General features: G+C 46.9%; 1 protein-coding gene across 1 annotated transcript in view; it reads left to right on the forward strand.

Annotated features, from left to right (window-relative positions):
• cdh23 (cadherin-related 23) overlaps positions 1 to 17,493 on the forward strand; it is a 767,458-nt gene that overhangs the window by 341,510 nt on the left and 408,455 nt on the right. Inside the window, exon 13 of the mRNA XM_080215942.1 lies at positions 8,338 to 8,496. Within this exon, the coding sequence (XP_080072068.1) occupies positions 8,338 to 8,496 (159 nt within the window). The remainder of the gene's footprint in view (positions 1 to 8,337; positions 8,497 to 17,493) is intronic.

Raw genomic sequence — 17,493 nt, forward strand, 5'->3', positions numbered from 1 at the left:
CACACACAGGTGCACTCTCTCTCTCTCACACAGGTGCACTCTCTCTCTCACACACACAGGTGCACTCTCTCTCACACACAGGTGCACTCTCTCTCTCTCACACAGGTGCACTCTCTCTCTCACACACACAGGTGCACTCTCTCTCACACACAGGTGCACTCTCTCTCACACACAGGTGCACTCTCTCTCACACACACAGGTGCTCTCTCTCTCTCTCACAGGTGCACTCTCTCTCTCTCTCACACACAGGTGCACTCTCTCTCTCACACACAGGCGCATGCTCTCTCTCTCTCACACACAGGCGCACGCTCTCTCTCTCTCACACACAGGCGCACTCTAACACACATAGGCGCACGCTCTCTCTCTCTCACACACAGGCGCACTCTAACACACATAGGCGCACTCTCTCTCTCTCTCACACACAGGCGCACTCTCTCTGTCTCACATACACAGGATCTCTTTCTCACACAGGCTCTCTCACCCGTATGTGCTCTCTCGCACACTCACACTCTCTCTCTCTCACGCGCACACAAACTCCAGCTGATACTTTCTCCTTCTGCTGCTTAGTTTGCTTTGCGCTGCTTAATTATTCCTTCAGCTTTTTAATAGCTTAACAATTCAAAGGGTCTTTACGGCACATAACTGTTAAAACATAGAACAGCTTAATTGTTCTTATTTATAAAACAGACAAATCTAAGGCGGACATTGTCTCATAATGCTAATAGAGCAGGAATCCTTCATTAGCCAGTATTATGAGCCCATATGTGCACAGTATGCTTGTTTGCTTGTGTTTATAATTGCCTCGTCAACCAGTGTAATGATGTGAATAAAGGTAGAGACTTTTTTCCCCTGAAAGAGTTGATGTGGAATGTGATAATGTAACGATCCTTTTGAAGGTCTGTAATTGTGGTGTAGCTATTGGATCGGCACACTGTAAGTACCACTCTACAGGCAGACTATTCACATAGGATGTACAGCAGAGAAATAGGTCATTCGGCCCCCACTTCTCCACACAAGTTGTCCTCCTCCCTTTTCCTCTAACTCCATGGAATGCTACAGTGCAGAAGGAGGCCATTCGACCCATTGGCACAGGCCACAATCCCCCACCCCCCAGGCAAGCATTTAGTCCCCTTGACATGAAGGGGCAATTTAGCATGGCCTATCCCCCTAACCCGCATATCTTTGGAGTGTGGGAGGAAATCGGAGCACCTGGAGGAAAACCACGCAGACACGGGGAGAATGTGCAGACTGTGACCCAAGCCGGGAATTGAACCCGGGTCCCTGATGCTGTGAGGCAGCAGTGCTAACCACCGTGCCGCTGTGCCGGACATGCAGTTTGAGGAAGAGACATATTGGAATTGAAATATTAACTCTGTTCCTCTCCCCATCAATGCTGGCCCCAGCCTGGGGGTTTTGAACCTTTACTGATGGTTAGAACTTCCTGGTTCAGGGGTCATCAATGCAATTTTTTTAAGCACTTTTGTTTGTACACTTGTGTCTCACTTCTTGTAGGGAGTCTGCAGGAATACACCGTACAGTTAAGGTTCTAACTATTTAGGGAAGAGTTATATGCTTCCATCAAGGTGGGTTCTGATATGTGAGGCGGGCTGGGAGTTGGGGTGGGATTGAATGGGCAGGATTGTGCCTGGGATTCCACCTGCCCTCACCCAGACACAGTTTCACAGTTGAGTTGGCGTGGCCTTGGGCAGGGACCTCCCGCCCTCCCCCCTCCCCAAAATCTGCACGCTCTCCTTTCCTTCTCCACCACGCAGTCTATGAATGGTATGCTTTGTCTGGATAGCGTGCAAGAAACAATACATTTCACTGTCTTCCAATACATGTGAGCAGTAATAAATCCAATCCAATCAGCGGGTTTCTGAGTGTCCACAGGAGTTGCTATTGAAGCCATGCAATGGCCTCTTCCTGCCTAGCACCAATTTTTAGGCTGGCGGGAGCGGGTCAGAGCAAGGTGGGAAACTGAAAAAGAAACAATTCTCCATCTTGGTGAGGCAGCCAGGGTGGGGGGTGGGGGAAGGGGGTGGTGGAGGGTGCTCCTCAATCTGAAGACTCCTTCAGATTTGGGGTTCCCTTCCCTCTGGAACTTTGGACCTCTGGCCCTACTTCCCCACCTGGCCTACTTGTTGATGCCACGATTGCCCTCCCCCCATCCCCAGTCTTACCCTCCCACCCTGGTGCCCATCTTAAAAACATTCCCAGGCTTTAGTTCCAGGCATAAGACTGCAATACCTCTTTTGGCCACTGCAGCGCTTTCCCTGGACAGGCTGAAGAGCTGTCAGCCTTTTTGATTGGCTGACAGTGCTTAGGGGCGGGACTTCAGTTTGCCATTGGAAAAAAGTTCTTCTGCCCACTGCCAGTGAACACTCATGTGAGCATTAAATGACAGATACAAAGCTCTGAGGTCACATACCAACGAACTCAAGAACAGCTTCTTCCTGCTGCCATCAGACTTTGAATGGACCCAACTTGCATTAAGTTGATCTTTCTCTACACCCTAGCTATGACTGTAACACTACATTCTGCACTCTCTCGTTTCCTTCTCTATGTACGGTATGCTTTGTGCAACACGCAAAAAACTGTACTTTTCACTGTATCTCAATACATTTGGGGCGGCACAGTGGTTAGCACTACTGCCTCACAGCGCCAAGGACCTGGGTTCGATTCCCGGCTCGGGTCACTGTCTGTGTGGAGTTTGCACGTTCTCCTCATGTCTGCGTGGGTTTCCTCTGGGTGCTCCAGTTTCCTCCCACAGTGCAAAGATGTGCAGGTAAGGTTGATTGTCCATGCTAAAATTGCCCCTTAGTGTCCTGAGAAGCGTAGGTTAGAGGGATTAGTGGGTAAAATATGTAGGGATTTGGGGGTAGGGCCTGGGTGGGATTGTGGTCGGTGTGGACTCAATGGGCCAAATGGCCTCTTTCTGTACTGTAGCGTTTCTGTTCTATGATAAAGAATGTCTGGGGTGCGTGGGGTCCTTAATTATGCTGGCTGCTTTGCCAAGGCAATGGGAAGTGTAGACAGAGTCAGTGGATGAGAGGCTGGTTTGTGTGATGGATTGGGTTATATTCATGACCTTTTGTAGTTCCTTGCAGTCTTGGGCTGAGCAGGAGCCGTACCAAGCTGTGATACAACCAGAAAGAATACTTTCTATGGAGCATCTGTGAAATTTGGTGAGAGTTGTAGCTGACATGCCAAATTTCCGTAGTCTCCTGAGAAAGTTTCTTCATGTCAACATGAGTGAGTCAATGGAGCCGTTTAATGCCGCGAAATTCATCTTAACATCGTTTCTTGTCAGTCTGATGTAGGGTCATGTGACCCAATCAGCATAATTTTAGAGAGAGGCATCTCCCACTTGCTGAATTCCCCCCCCCCCCCAAACACCCCCACATGCAGCCGATCTGATGACCCCCCACTGCTCTCTCACCAAACAGTGGGAGAGCTCAGTAGGTTGGCCAGAGGAAGGGTCCGTGGTGACGAGGAGGGTCAGAGAATGGGAGGCCTGGTGAGCAGGAGGTGCCCTCAGTGGAAAGTCACCATATTCCTTCAATGTTTTCAAGTTTATCTTATTTTTAACTTACTTCATTTGTCGACATAGGAATTTAACAGGTAAAGCATTTCAGCTTGAAGTATTTCAACTTAAGAATGTATAATTTGTTTTAAAGTGAGGGGAAACTTGGATTGTACCAATCTACATCTTTCACATTGGTTTTGGTGGGGGAAATTCAATTTGATTTACGTAAAGTCTTGATTTTCAGGAGTATAACTTTCAGTGAGGCCTGGCAGTATTTTGCACTTTTTATAACTTTAGGAATTGCCTTGGTATTTCTAGTTATTTGTGAATCCATCTTCTAAAATCAGTTTATGCCACTACTCCATTTAGACCCTGAGAGTGGGGTAACTTTATTTCTCCTTTCAAAAGATACCAATATTGCCCAGTGTTTAAGCACAGATAATGCATTTCACAGCATTCTGGCCTTAAGAATGAATTCCATGATTTTAGATTGTGACCCCACCACCCATTTTGTTTCCATTTTTGCCCATTTTACTCTCTATTAGTGTCACAAATAGGCTTACATTAACACTGCAATGAAGTTACTGTGAAAATACCCTTGTCGCCACACCCCAGCACCTGTTCGGGTACACTGAGGGAGAAATTAGCATGGCCAATGCACCTGACCATGGCATGGTGGCACAGTGGTTAGCACTGCTGCCCCACAGTGCCAGGGATCTGGGTTCGATTCCTGCCTTGGGTCACGGTCCGTGTGGAGTCTGCACGGTCTCCCCCGTGTCTGCGTGGGTTTCCTCCGGATGCTCCGGTTTCTCCCCCACAGTCCCAAAGGCGTGTCAGTTAGGTGCATTGACTGTGCTAAATGCTTCTGCACAGGTAGTGATCCAAGCCGAGAATTGAACCCACGCCCCTGGCGTTGTGAAGCAGCAGTACTAACCACAGTGCCACCATGCTGTGGTTAGGTATATTGGCCATGCTACGTTCTCCCTCAGTGTACCCGAGCGAAGTGTGGCAACTAGGGGATTTTCACAGTAACTTCATTGCAGTGTTAATGCAAGCCTACTTGTGACTAATAAATAGACTTCAGCTTTAACCTAACCGGCACGTCTTTCGGACTGTGGGAGGAAACTGGAGCGCCCGTTTGGCGCAGGCTTGGAGGGCTGAAGGGCCTGTTGCTGTGCCGTGCTGTTCTTTACTCTCCCAGAGGAAACCCACGCAGACACAAGGAGAACGTGCAAACTCCTCGTAGAAAGTGACCGGAGGTTGGAATTGAACTCAGCTGCCTGAGGTGGCCGTGCAAACCACTGCGAGCATTTCTTTTGGATCGCTGCGCGTCATTGTAGTTGAGGGCTGCCCCAGGCATCTTTGTAGATTCTTCACCACTGCCTTCGGCTCGGCACAGTGCCACCCACCCTTCTCTCCTCTCATGCGTCCGCCTGATCTCAGGCTCCACCCTTCACGCTGCGCACCCCGTTCATCTGCTTCACCGAGTTCCTAACCGTACCTGCGTCCTGACGAAAGATGATCGAGGCGGAACGTTAAGTCTTGTTACCCTCTCTCCGCAGGCACTGCCAGAACTGCTGAGTATTTCCAGCATTTTTGAGTTTTTATTTCTGTTACCTCTCGCCGTGTATTCGCCGCTCCGCTCTGTGGGTTACGTTTCTAAGTTGCTGGCCCTCAAGCCAAATTAGTTTTCTGCACATTTTAATACTTTGCACAGAGATTGTTGATGTTTGCTTTTTCGCAAGCTCATGAATAAACATTCATTGCCTTTGGGTCTTAATTAAGAAAGAAAATACTGTGTAGTTGTATCCAGTTACCAAGGTAATGGAAATTCGCTCAGCACTTGAATAGTTTAGATTTGTATATCATGGTTAGTAATTGGAAGCTAAAATGTAACCAGTCATATATTCGGTAAACAAATAAATGCTTCCAGCTGTCAGATCTTGACACTGCAAGATGTAGCAGTGGAGAAAACACAGCCTGTAAACCATAGAGCCCTTACAGCACTAAAAAGGCCATTTGGCCCATCGAGTCTGCACTAACTCTCTGAAAGAGTGTCCCACCCAGGCCCTCCCCTCTGTCCTATCCCCATAACCTCATGCATTTCCCATGGCCAATCCACCCAACCCGCATATCTTTGGCCCTTTAATGATTTAATGTTTGAATGGTTCGTCCATTCAAGCTTTGTCCCTTTCTAAGACAACAGGGGAAGATGGACACTTTCTCCTGTCTTGGTTCCTTGAGGTAATTCATGGGGTTACAGTTCAGCCTCGCTTCTCATTTGTGAACCAGACCATGTTGGATGGAATGGGGTTTTTCCACCATGTTTCTCTGTCTACCTGCCTTGGAATGAGTGCACAAGTTGGCATCACTTTGACAAATTTGACAAAACCAAGGGCGGTATTATCCAGCCCTGCCCGCCAATGGTTGGACCACGTGGTCTTTGGCAGTGGCAGGTCCTGCTGTGACAGGACTGGATAATTCCAGCCTAAATCATCTAACTTTCTCAAGGGCCCTTTGCATGCACGTGTCACCCAATGTATTACATAAAGCCCAGAGATGAGGCAGACACAGGTATGGATCCTGAGTTCAGCTAACCACAGGGGCAACGGAGGTTCATAGAATCCCTACAGTGCAGAAGGAGGCCAATCGGCCCATTAAGTCTGAACTGACCACAATCCCCCTCAGGCTGTAAGCCCATAACCCCATGCATTTATCACACTAGTCCCCGTGACATTAAGGGGCAAATTAGCATGGCCAATCCACCGAACCTTCACATATTTGGACTGTGGGAGGAAACCGGAGCGCACAGTGGAAACCCACGCAGACGTGGGGAGAATGTGCAGACTTCGCACAGACAGTGACCCAAACTGGGAATCGTACCCAGGTCCCTGGCGCTGTGAGGCAGCAGTATGCAAATGCTGTGCCACCATGTCACCCATGGCACGAGTAGTTGTGGTCAGAACAAGAGAGGACCCTCCAATTCTCCCCCCACCCCCCCAGAGCCAATTCCACCATTAACAAGAGTCGGAAAAGGGGGAATGCTGCAGAAAGATTATCTTGATTATCTCGAGTGTTGGAATTAAATCGCTTCAATGGGAACTGAACTGTTCAGGGAAACCTTGTCTCAAAATTTAAGCCCCATTGCCCTTGAGTGTGTCACATGGGGCAACTGGTGAATTTAAATCAAGCTTTTAATTAGGTTGGTCTAAATACATGGATGAAATGTCCCACCTCGCTTGAGTGGAACAGAGGGACCTTGAAGTTCAGAGGCCCTGTTCACTAAAGGTGGAGCCATAGGTAGATAGGGCAGTGAAGAAGGCTTTTACCATGCTGGCCTTCATCAGTCAGGACATTGAGTATAGAGGTTGGGACGTTAGGTTGCAGTTGTACAGGACGTTGGTGAGGACGCACCTGGAGTATTGTGTTCTGTTTTGGTCACCTTGCTATCGGAAAGATGTGATTAAACTGGAGAGGGTACAGAAGAGATGTTGCCAGGACTCGAGAAGATGAGTTATAGGGAGAGATTGGACAGGCTTGGACTTTTATCTTTAGAGTGTAGGAGACTGAGGGGTGATCTGAGGTTTATAAGATCATGAGAGGCATGGAAAGGGTGAAGGCACTCAATCTTTTTCCCAGGACCGGGGAATCGAGAACTAGAGGGCATAGGTTTAAGTTAAGAGGGGAAAGAATTAACAGGAACCTGAGGAGCGACTTTTTTACAGAGGGTGGGACGTGTGTGGAATGAGCTGCTGGAGGAAGTGTTTGAGTCAGGGACACTGACAACATTTAAAAGGCATTTGGACAGATACATGGATAGGAAAGGTTTAGAGGGATATGGGCCAAAGGCAGGCAAATGGGGTTAGTTTAGGTGGGTCTTTTGGTCAGCATGGACCAGTTTGGGCTGAAGGGCCTGTCTCTGTGCTGTAGATTCTGTGAGAGGGACACATCACAAAATCCTCCAGTGTAGAAATGGCAGTGTGGGTGCAGCCTGGTTACACAGTCACAGCCCCCACCCCACACACCCCCTCATGCAGATGCTTCGCTACGCATTGAGGGGTAGGGGGTTAATATTGACCTCACCATGTGTCTCTGCTAACTGTCCCACACCGCCACCGTCAGAATTTGATATTATACATGGCAACACATTGCTTCACCAAACAACTCTGACAGACAACATAGCGAATGTTTGGAAAAGGGAAATGAGCGGAGACAGTTAGAGCGAGGAGGAAACTAGGTGTTAGGCAGATGGTGAGTGAAACCCAAACAGAAGGAAATGAAAAAGGCAGTTCCGGGTAGGGAGGCACTACTTCAGTTGTCTGAGGTACATCATGGTCAGCACAGCTACCTCGCAGCAGCAGAGACCCAGGTTCCATTCCCAGCTTGGGTCACTGTCTGTGTGGAGTCTGCATGTTCTCTCTGTGTCTGCGTGGGTTTCCTCCGGGTGCTCCAGTTTCCTCCCACAGTCCAAAGATGTGTGGGTTAGGTGATTGGTCATGCTTAGTACCGGGGGACTAGCTAGTGTAAATGCATGGGGTTGTGGGGATAGGGCCTGGGTGGGATTGTGGTTGGTGTAGACTCAATGGGCCAAATGGCCTCCTTCTGCAGTGTAGGGATTCAGTGATCTATGGGAAATTAGCCAGAACATGCTGTAATTAAATGCAAGCATCTTGAAGAAGTCTCTAGCCCTTGAAGGTACAGCATGTCACTGATTTTTTGAAGCTCTGTTTCAGTGTGCTAAGTAATTATTTAATTGCCTCCTCTCTCCAAACTCACCCACAACACGCTCTTTATTTCCACTTTCAAAACAGCTCTTTGCGAACGAGACGTCCTCCGATCACGTTGGTTTTGCTCGTGTCAAGATTGACCTTGTGAATGAAAATGATAACCGGCCGATGTTCAGCCGGCCACTCTACAACGTGAGCTTGTTCGAGAATGCCTCCGTCGGGATGTCCGTTGCCGGTGTTGTCGTAAGTACCTTTCCTAACCATCGGACATTCCTTCCTGATCTTTCTCAATGCCAGCTGAGAGCTAGTTCTGTGTCGGCACGTGAAATGTGAAACTGGTGTCGCTCGCATCTTCCAAACGATCGATGGCCGTTGTTGTCATACAGGCTAGTTTATCAGGGAGATTAAGTGGCTTGCTGTGAATATAAACTTGTTGGTTTGCGGTTTTGTTTGATCCGTGTGAATTTGCCAAGAAGTGGAAAGGACAGCGATGATTTTGGTGTACTGGTGCAGCGGGTACTGTGAGAAACACTAAAGTAACTAAACAAACTTTGGATTGTTCTACCACATCAGGCAGGATGGTTGGGAATTGGCCATAAATATGTGTCTTGGACGCCTGGAATGTCTGCTTTTTATGTATATAACAGCCGTGTACAGAGAGCTTTTAATAATTATCTCCTAAATGTTGTAATTATTAAGACAGACCTCAATAACTACAACATTTGCTATAAAAGTGCACAGCTTGTAATGCTACATTTCAATGGGGAAAGATGCCTTTCTCTCTAAGAGTTTGTGTGGTGTGAGGGGGGTTCTTCCAAGGATGGGTTGTATTTGGATCTACAGATGGGCCTTTATAAACAGCAATTTGCAGTCATTGTGGAATTGGTCATGTTGTAAACTGAATCTAATTTAGGTCACATTATTGTGCTAATTTATGGTCCATCTCAGGGGCTTTCTGGTGTCAAGGAGATGGCCTGTATGTGTTGGATTTCTGATAACAAATGCAAAGCAGCCAGGGACACGGAATTAGAAATTCTCGGCAGTAACCATGGCTGGGATTTTCCGATGGCTGAAGCAACTCGCCATTGGCCATCCACCGGAACCCCCCCCCCCGATGTTTTGTGGCATTTTGCGTTCCTCGCCCAGGAAGCCACTGCAGGGGGTCTCCCTCGGCGGGACCGGAAGATCCCACTGGTTGGAGGGGCCGGAAAATCCCGAAGCGAAAGGTTTCTGGCGCGGTTGATATCTGTCGGATGTTGAGTTGTAGATCACTGGAGCACATTATCTCGCCTGGCTGAGCAGTGTAGTGCTGAGGGCGTGCTGCTCTGTCAGAGATGGTATTTTACAAGTGTGACATTGCTTGGACATTCCAGACTGTATGCCGCTGTATGATAAGATAGGATTCTCCCAGTACTGCAATGCATTGACTGACCATTGAGGTTTGCTGGAACAGGCTGCACTTGCCTGCATAATGACAGTTATTGTATTACTTGGTGACTCATCGAGTGTATGTGACTCAAGTGGTTTGAGTCAATTCAGAGAGATGTGATGAATTGCTGTAATATTGCTACCCCCTGGCAGTTTGTCCAGTGTACACGATAATGTGACCTAACTTAACCAGGATTGATGACCCACTGTAGAATCCCTGCAGAACAGCAGGAGGCCATTTGGCCCATCAAACCTGCACAATCCCATCCAGGCCCTATCCCTGTAACATCATATATTTACCCTGCGACCCTCCCTGACAGAGAGGGGCAATTTAGCATGGCCAGTCAACCCAACCCGCACATCTTTGGAGCATGGGCGGAAATTGAGTGAAACCCACACAGACACGGGGAGAATGTGCAGACTCCGCGCAGACAATGACCCAAGCCGGGAATCGAACACGGGTCCCTGGCGCTGTGTGGCAGCAGTGCTAACCACTGTGCCGCCCCAGATAGGAATAACTCTGCTTCTATCGGAGCCAACTATAAATGAGGAATAAATTGGACAGTAAGCTCCAGTGTCTGGATATCAGTGTGGAAATGAATTAGTAGCTTTGTTGTTCGCATTATCAAAAATGATGCAGCCAGTTCCATTTTGAAAGGTGCTGGCCACAAGATTTCCTGCCCCCCCACATTGATGCATTGGTCCCTCTTTAATCTGGAAATCTGGATCTGATGGCACAAACACATCAGTGGGATCATTTACAGCAAGTTGTGGTGGGTTGTGGTCCATTGGCCAGAAGCCAGTAAGAAATGGTATAGCACGGCTTTCAACCAGTCCTGAGAGAGGCGGAATTAAAAATGAACCTTGAGTTATTTCTATAAGCCCAGAATGTCGTGAGTGCTCCCAGGCAGTTCAGAAAAATAATCTGAGCCACTGTTATCCTGATAACTGTACCCTGTACAGTTTTGATCTCCTTACTTGAGAAAGGAGATACTGGCACTGGAGAGGGTGCAGAGGAGATTCACTAGGTTGATTCCAGAGTTGAGAGGGTTGGCTTTATAAGGAGAGACTGAATACACTAGGGCTATACTTATTGGAGTTCAGAAGAATTAGGGGGAATCTTATAGAAACATATAAGATTATGAAGGGAGTAGATAAGATAGAAGCAGAGAGGTTTTTTCCCACTGGCAGGTGAAACTAGAACTAGGGGGCATGGCCTCAAAATAAGGGGGAGCAGATTTAGGACTGAGTTGAGAAGGAACTTCTTCACACAAAGGGTTGTGAATCTGTGGAATTCCCTGCCCTGTGAAGCAGCTGAGGTTATCTCATTGAATGTTTTTAAGGCAAGGATAGATAAATTTTTGAACAGTAAAGAAATTAAGGATTATGGTGAGTGGGTGGGTAAGTGGAGCTGAGTCCACAAAAAGATCAGCCATGATCTTATTGAATGGCGGAGCAGGCTCGAGGGGTCAGATGGCTTATTCCTGCTCCTAGTTCTTATATCCTTGTAATTCCTCTGCTATCGCCTCTCCCGCCCCCTCCTGTGATTTACCCATCACCCTTGCTGAATCTGTCGAGTGCTATTGAGGTGCCTGTTGGGAGGCATGCAGATCGCCTGGCCATCACAGATGATACTGAAGCTATGTTTTGAGTTTTATTTATTAGTGTTGAAAGCAGGCTTATGCTGACACTGCAGTGAAGTTGCTGTGTAAATCCCCTAGTCGCCACACTCCTGTTCGGGGTACACTGAGGGAGAATTTAGCCAATGCACTCCAACCAGCATGTCTTTCAGACTGTGGGAGGAAACTGGAGCACCCACACAGACACAGGGAGAGTGAAAGTCGAGCAGACTCTGATGTTATTAACCCCGTAATAGGTAGGTCGACATGTTCCCCTCAGGCCATAACCCATAAGTGTTGTTTCAATAGCGTCGGTTGACTTCATCCCAGGATTTCTCTGGGTAGCCGGGTGGGCTAAGACTCTCTATCTTTGCAACTACAAAACCTGAGAGGGAATTGTACCTCGTTCCTAATCTCTCATAATTATTTTCAAGAACTGGAGTGCTCCCTTTTGGATCTCGTTTCCGACTCAAAGACAGTCTGCTGAATCTATTTCTAGAATATTCTGGACCTCTTTCCATTAAAGTCTCTCCGAGGCATTCATGCGCTTTCAGTTGTGTGCCCAAAAACTGCAAGGAAATCTGGTCCTTTAATTGCGTTCCATTACAACATTAGTGTGTTTATTACGTTCCAGCAATGTCTACACCCCTAATCAACTTGATCGGATGTTTGGGACATTAAAGTTGTGAAAGGTACCACATACATGCAAGTTTAATTTTAATTTTAGAGTAGGTTAAAATGCAACTGTTCTTTTTTTTCCCACCCACCGCCCTGGAAGTCCGTCCCAGTTTGACCAGCTTGTTAGTAACAGCGTGTACTGACGGCATATTGTGCACTAGCAGTTGGCTTATCCGCTTCTCACAAGATGCAACTCAACAGATCAATTGGAAGCGGTGCAGATTATTATTATTTAGAACGGATGAGAGACGGCTGTCGTTTAAACTGTCATCTCATATGCACTATAAATGATAATTCTCAAAAGCTTTCAACTTCGCTCTCAAAGCTTTGAGAGGTCTCCTTTGAACCCCTCATTAGGACAGTCATTGCTCCTTAATCACTCCCAGGGATCCATCATTCTTTATTGTTACAAAAGTGGTATTTAAACTTCACATTAAACGCCACTCTCGTATCGCCCTCGTAATCGTATGGGGTCTTGTTTGCTTTGCTTTTGTGGATGAGACAGAGAGGCAGAATTATTTTCCGTTTTGATTATTTTATGAACAGATGGTTCTGAATTAGAAACTGCACGCGAGATGGCTACATTTGGCAGGCATAATTACTTGAAACAGATGCTCAAAAATCTAATTGCTCGGGCACTAACAGCAATAATGTTGTTTCTTCAGATTTTAAACACGAGCAGGCCAGCAGAAAAACACACAGGAAGCTCCCTCCAAACACTCACTCACTACTTGAAGCATTGGCTGAAGTTATACAGAGAGGGAATATTCCATCCTTCCCAGTTAATGCTTGTATGCAGAATTACCACAGAAATTACAAAAAAGATGTTTGGTCCAACCAGTCAATGTATATCTAACTACCCCCTTCCCCCTGTAACCACTTGAACACAGGTCCTAATCTCGTGTGTTCCTGTGCAATCTTACTCTCTCTCTCCTTCAGTTACCTACTCACCCATTGAAGCAGGGCAGAATTTTTCATTTTTAATTCACACAGGAATAGGTTGCCCATCCACTGACTCAAGGACAGCTTCTTCCCTGCTGCCATCAGACTTTTCAATGGACCTGGAGGGTGATGAATCTGTGGAACTCTTTGGGGGCAGAAGACTGTGGAGGCCAGGTCATTGAATGTCTTTAAGACAGAGGTAGATAGGTTCTTGATTTACAAGGGGGTCAAGGGTTATAGGGAAAAGGCAAGGGAATGGCGATGAGAAGAATATCAGCCATGATTGAATGGCGGGGCAGACTCGATGGGCCAAGTGGCCTAATTCTGCTCCTATGTCTTATGGTCTATCTCGTATTAAGTTGATCTTTCTCTACACCCTAGCTATGACTGTAACACTACATCCTGCACTTTGTCTGTGAACAGAATGCTTTAGCTGTATAGTTCGCAAGGAACAATACTTTTTGCTGTATACTATTAAACTTGGGAGCAGCATGATGGCACAGTGGTTAGCACTGCTGCCTCAGCGCCAGGGATCTGGGTTCGATTCCCGGCTTGGGTCACTGTCTGTGCGGAGTTTGCCAGCTACCCCCCCCACTGTCTGCGGGGGGTTTCTTCCGGGTGCTCCGGTTTTCTCCCACACTCCAAAGACGCGCTGGTTGGCTGCATTGCTAAATTTTCCCTCAGTGTACCCGAACAGGTGCCGGATTATGGCAACTAGGGGATTTTCTCAGTAAGCCTACTTGTGACTAACAAACTTTTTGATTTGATTTATTATTGTCACATGTATTAACATAGAATGAAAAGTATTGTTTCTTGTGTGATATACAGACAAACCATTCATAGAGAAGGAAATGCAAAACTTTACTTAACTTTAAACATGTAACAAGTCAAATCAGAGGGTTGTGTGCATTGACCGTGCTAAGTTGCTCCTTAGTGTGCCGGGATGCATAGGTTAGAGGAAGTAACAGGGTAAATATGTGAGATTATGGGGATAGGCCCTGGGTGGGATTGTTGTCGGTGCAGACTCGATGGGCTGAATGGCCTCCTTCTGGACTGTAGCATTTCTATGATGTGACAATAATAAATCAAATCGAATCAACATTGAAGCCTTTGGCCATGGCAGCAGCTTTCTCTGCCCAATCATGAGGAATGCCTGATTGATGCACCCTCCTGAGTACCTGCGGTGGGTTCTACCCGTCAGGGGTACACAGTAGGAGAGCAGCCGTAATTTTCAAATCAGCGTGAATGAATAATGTAACAGTGGGGGGGAGGGTGGGGGGAATCATCAGGCATAGAGGCCTGATAATTAGATTTCAATTTATTCTACTGTAACGTAAAGAATCTGCTACGTCCCTGGTGGAAGGCAAGGACAATCGTGACAGAATCTCCAGCCAACGTTTTGGTCCTCTCCCGGGAGTTTGTGCTCCCGTCCTGATGCGAACGGGAGTGCCAAATCCCGGGTGTCGCCTCTGCTTTAATCGCCAGACTTGATCACTGTCCCTCTGTGTAAAAAGCTTCCCCCTGTTCCCCGTCTCTGAATCTCTCGCATTTAGCCTGGTACCTTAATCTCCCTGTTCTCAATTTCTAAATCACTGGGAACATTTTGTTTCATCCTCTCTGACCAACCCGCTCCTAATTTGAAACCTAGCGTCAAGCCCCTACCTTTAAAACTCCTTGTGCGATGAAAAAGACACTAATTTTCCGAGTCTTTCCCCGTATTTGTGTTCCCTCTTTCCAGACAACTTCTACAGATGCACCGTAGAAAGCATTCTTTCTGGTTGTATCACAGCTTGGTATGGGCTCCTGCTCTGCCCAAGACCACAAGGAATCACAAAGGGTCATGAATGTAGCCCAATCCATCACGCAGACCAGCCATTGACTCTGTCTGCACGTCCCTCGGCAAAGCAGCCAGCATAATTAAGGACCCCGCGCACCCTGGACATTCTCTCTTCCACCTTCTTCCGTCGGGAAAACGATGCAGAAGTCTGAGGTCACGTACCGACCAACTCAAGAACAGCTTCTTCTCTGCTGCTGTCAGACTTTTGAATGGACTTTCTTTGCATTAAGTTGATCTTTCTCGACACTCTAGCTATGACTGTAACACTACCTTCTGCATACGCTCCTTTCCTTCTCTATGAACGGTATGCTTTGTCTGTATAGTGTGCAAGAAACGATACTTTTCACTTTATGTTAATACATGTGACAATAATAAATCAAATCAGGCAGAATGCAGGTGTTTTTATACTGTAGTCCTTTCAAATCATTAAACATCTTACTTGCGATCTGCAATCCAAAACTTCACAATGCTCCAATTGTGTCTTCCTTTAGATTCAACTTCTAGGCTCCATACCCTGGTCATAGACTCTCTGCAGTTGCCTTTTCATGCCTTTATGTTATTGAGATGCTGTTCATCATCCTGGCCCGCCAAATCTCCCCTAGTCCTTCTCAGATTCCCCCCCCTCCCCTCATTACAAGTATAATCATTACTTGTCAGAATGCGAAGAAGCTGTTTAACACCCTAGGCCTACAGTGTTTCACTCAGTGCGATCACGTCTGACCGAACTTCATATATCCGTCCTTGTCCCTTCACCCCTAAGACTGTTGGGGACCAAAAATATACCCACATCAGGCTCCAAATTAACATTTGACCTGATATCCCTACTGCCATTTGCAGACAAGAGTCCCAAACCCACCACCCTTTGTAAAGAAGTGTTCATTAATTTCACACCTAAAAGCTCTCCCTCAAATTTAGGAAAAATGTTCCTTTGCTTTAGACTGACCAACCAGTGGACATCATTTAGGGCGGCATGGTGGCACAGTGGTTAGCATTGCTGCCTCACAGCACCAGGGATCTGGGTTTGATTCCCGGCTTGGGTCACTGACTGTGCAGAGTCTTCACATTCTCCCTGCTCCTACATGGGTTTCCTCCGGGTGCTCTGGTTTCCCGCCACAGTCCAAAAGATGTGCAGGTTAGGTTGATTGACCATGCTAAATTGCCCCTTAGCGTCAGGGGGACTAGCTAGGGTAAGTACACGTGGTTATGTCTAATCTAGGGCCTGGGTGGGATTGTAGTCAGTGCAGACTCGATGGTCTCTTCCTGCACAGTAGAGGTTCTACGGTTTTGTATGTTTATTGCACTAAAATGCTGACATTGAATTTTATCTCCCACCGTACCCCTTGCAGCTTCTCCTGGTCTTCTGTGCTGTACAGTTTTAATTATGTTCCAACAGTTTGGACCTTTATAACACCCCTCTGATTTATTGCTGGCTACAGCTGATTCTGTCTCCATTACCTCTTCCACATCCCTCCCAGCTCCAATGGGGCAGCTTTATAATTGGTTGGTGTAAGTTGAATTTCCATGCTTTCGCCCTCTGTGTCTTAATGAAATAGCACGTTCTAATCACTGGGACAAAACTTCCTTTCAGAATGTGATGGCGAAGAGTATTCATCAACTAAATATTTTAAATCGGTATATCTTGGAAGAATAGGAGCATGAGGAGAGGACTTGTTGTGCCAAAGACAAATTCTGTTCAAGGGCTTCTTAACATTTTCCTGTGTTCGGTTACTTCCTGATTCCTGTGGTGTAAGAACTGTAATCACCCGAGACTGTTCCTCAGGGTGTGAAATTCGACAGTTCACCAGTACTACAGCTGAAGTAGATGGTTAGAGTCAACGTAGGATATGTTTTTAAAACAAGCAGTGGATCGACCAATTTCCCTTAAAGGTATCTCATCTGTGGAAATACAGAAACTTACAGCACAGGAGCAGGCCATTCAGCCCATCCCCACTGTGCTTGTGCGTTGAAAGAGCAATCATGTTTTGCCCGCACATCCCTGCTTTTTCTCCATGATCCTGCAAGTTCCTCACTCACAAGCACCCACCCAACTCTTTTAAAAAAGTTGTTGATGGAGTTGCCAACACAAACTTCCACTGTTTTATTGGGCTGAGTGTTCCAGATTGCCACCGCTTTTTCAGAGATGATGTTTTGCCTCACCTGCCATTCTAGAGCAAAGAACAGCACAGAAATGGGCCCTTCAGCCCAGCAAGTCTGTGCTGATACAGATTCCTTTCTAATCTAATATTTTCTTGCCTCTGTGTGGTCCATATCCCACTATTTCCTGCCTATTCATGTATCTATCCAGATGCCTCTTGAACGTTGATATAGAATCTGCTTCCACCACCTCCTCCGGCACCACGTTTCAGGCATTCACCACCCTCTGTGTGAAAAACTTGCCCCTTATATCTCTTTTACACTTTCCCCCTCTCACTTACAGCCTCTGCCCGCGAGTAATTGACCCTTCGAGCCTGGGAAAAGGACTCTGACTATCCACTCTACCCACGCCTGTCATAATCTTGTAAATCTTGATATCAGGGCCCCCCTCATCCTCTGACGCTCCAATAAAAACAATCCAAGTTTGTTCAACCGCGCGAGGCCGTAAAACCCCGCCTCCAGTCTTTTTTCCAGGGAAGGGGTGTTGAAAACTAGGGAGCGTAGTTTAAGGTGAGAGGAGAAAGATTTAAAAGGGATCTGAGGGGCAACTTCCTCACCCAGAGGGTGGCGTGTTTATGGAGT

This window comes from Carcharhinus amblyrhynchos, chromosome 31 (genome assembly GCF_965287045.1).
Source record: "Carcharhinus amblyrhynchos chromosome 31, sCarAmb.v2.hapA, whole genome shotgun sequence".
Taxonomy (NCBI): Eukaryota; Metazoa; Chordata; class Chondrichthyes; order Carcharhiniformes; family Carcharhinidae; genus Carcharhinus; species Carcharhinus amblyrhynchos.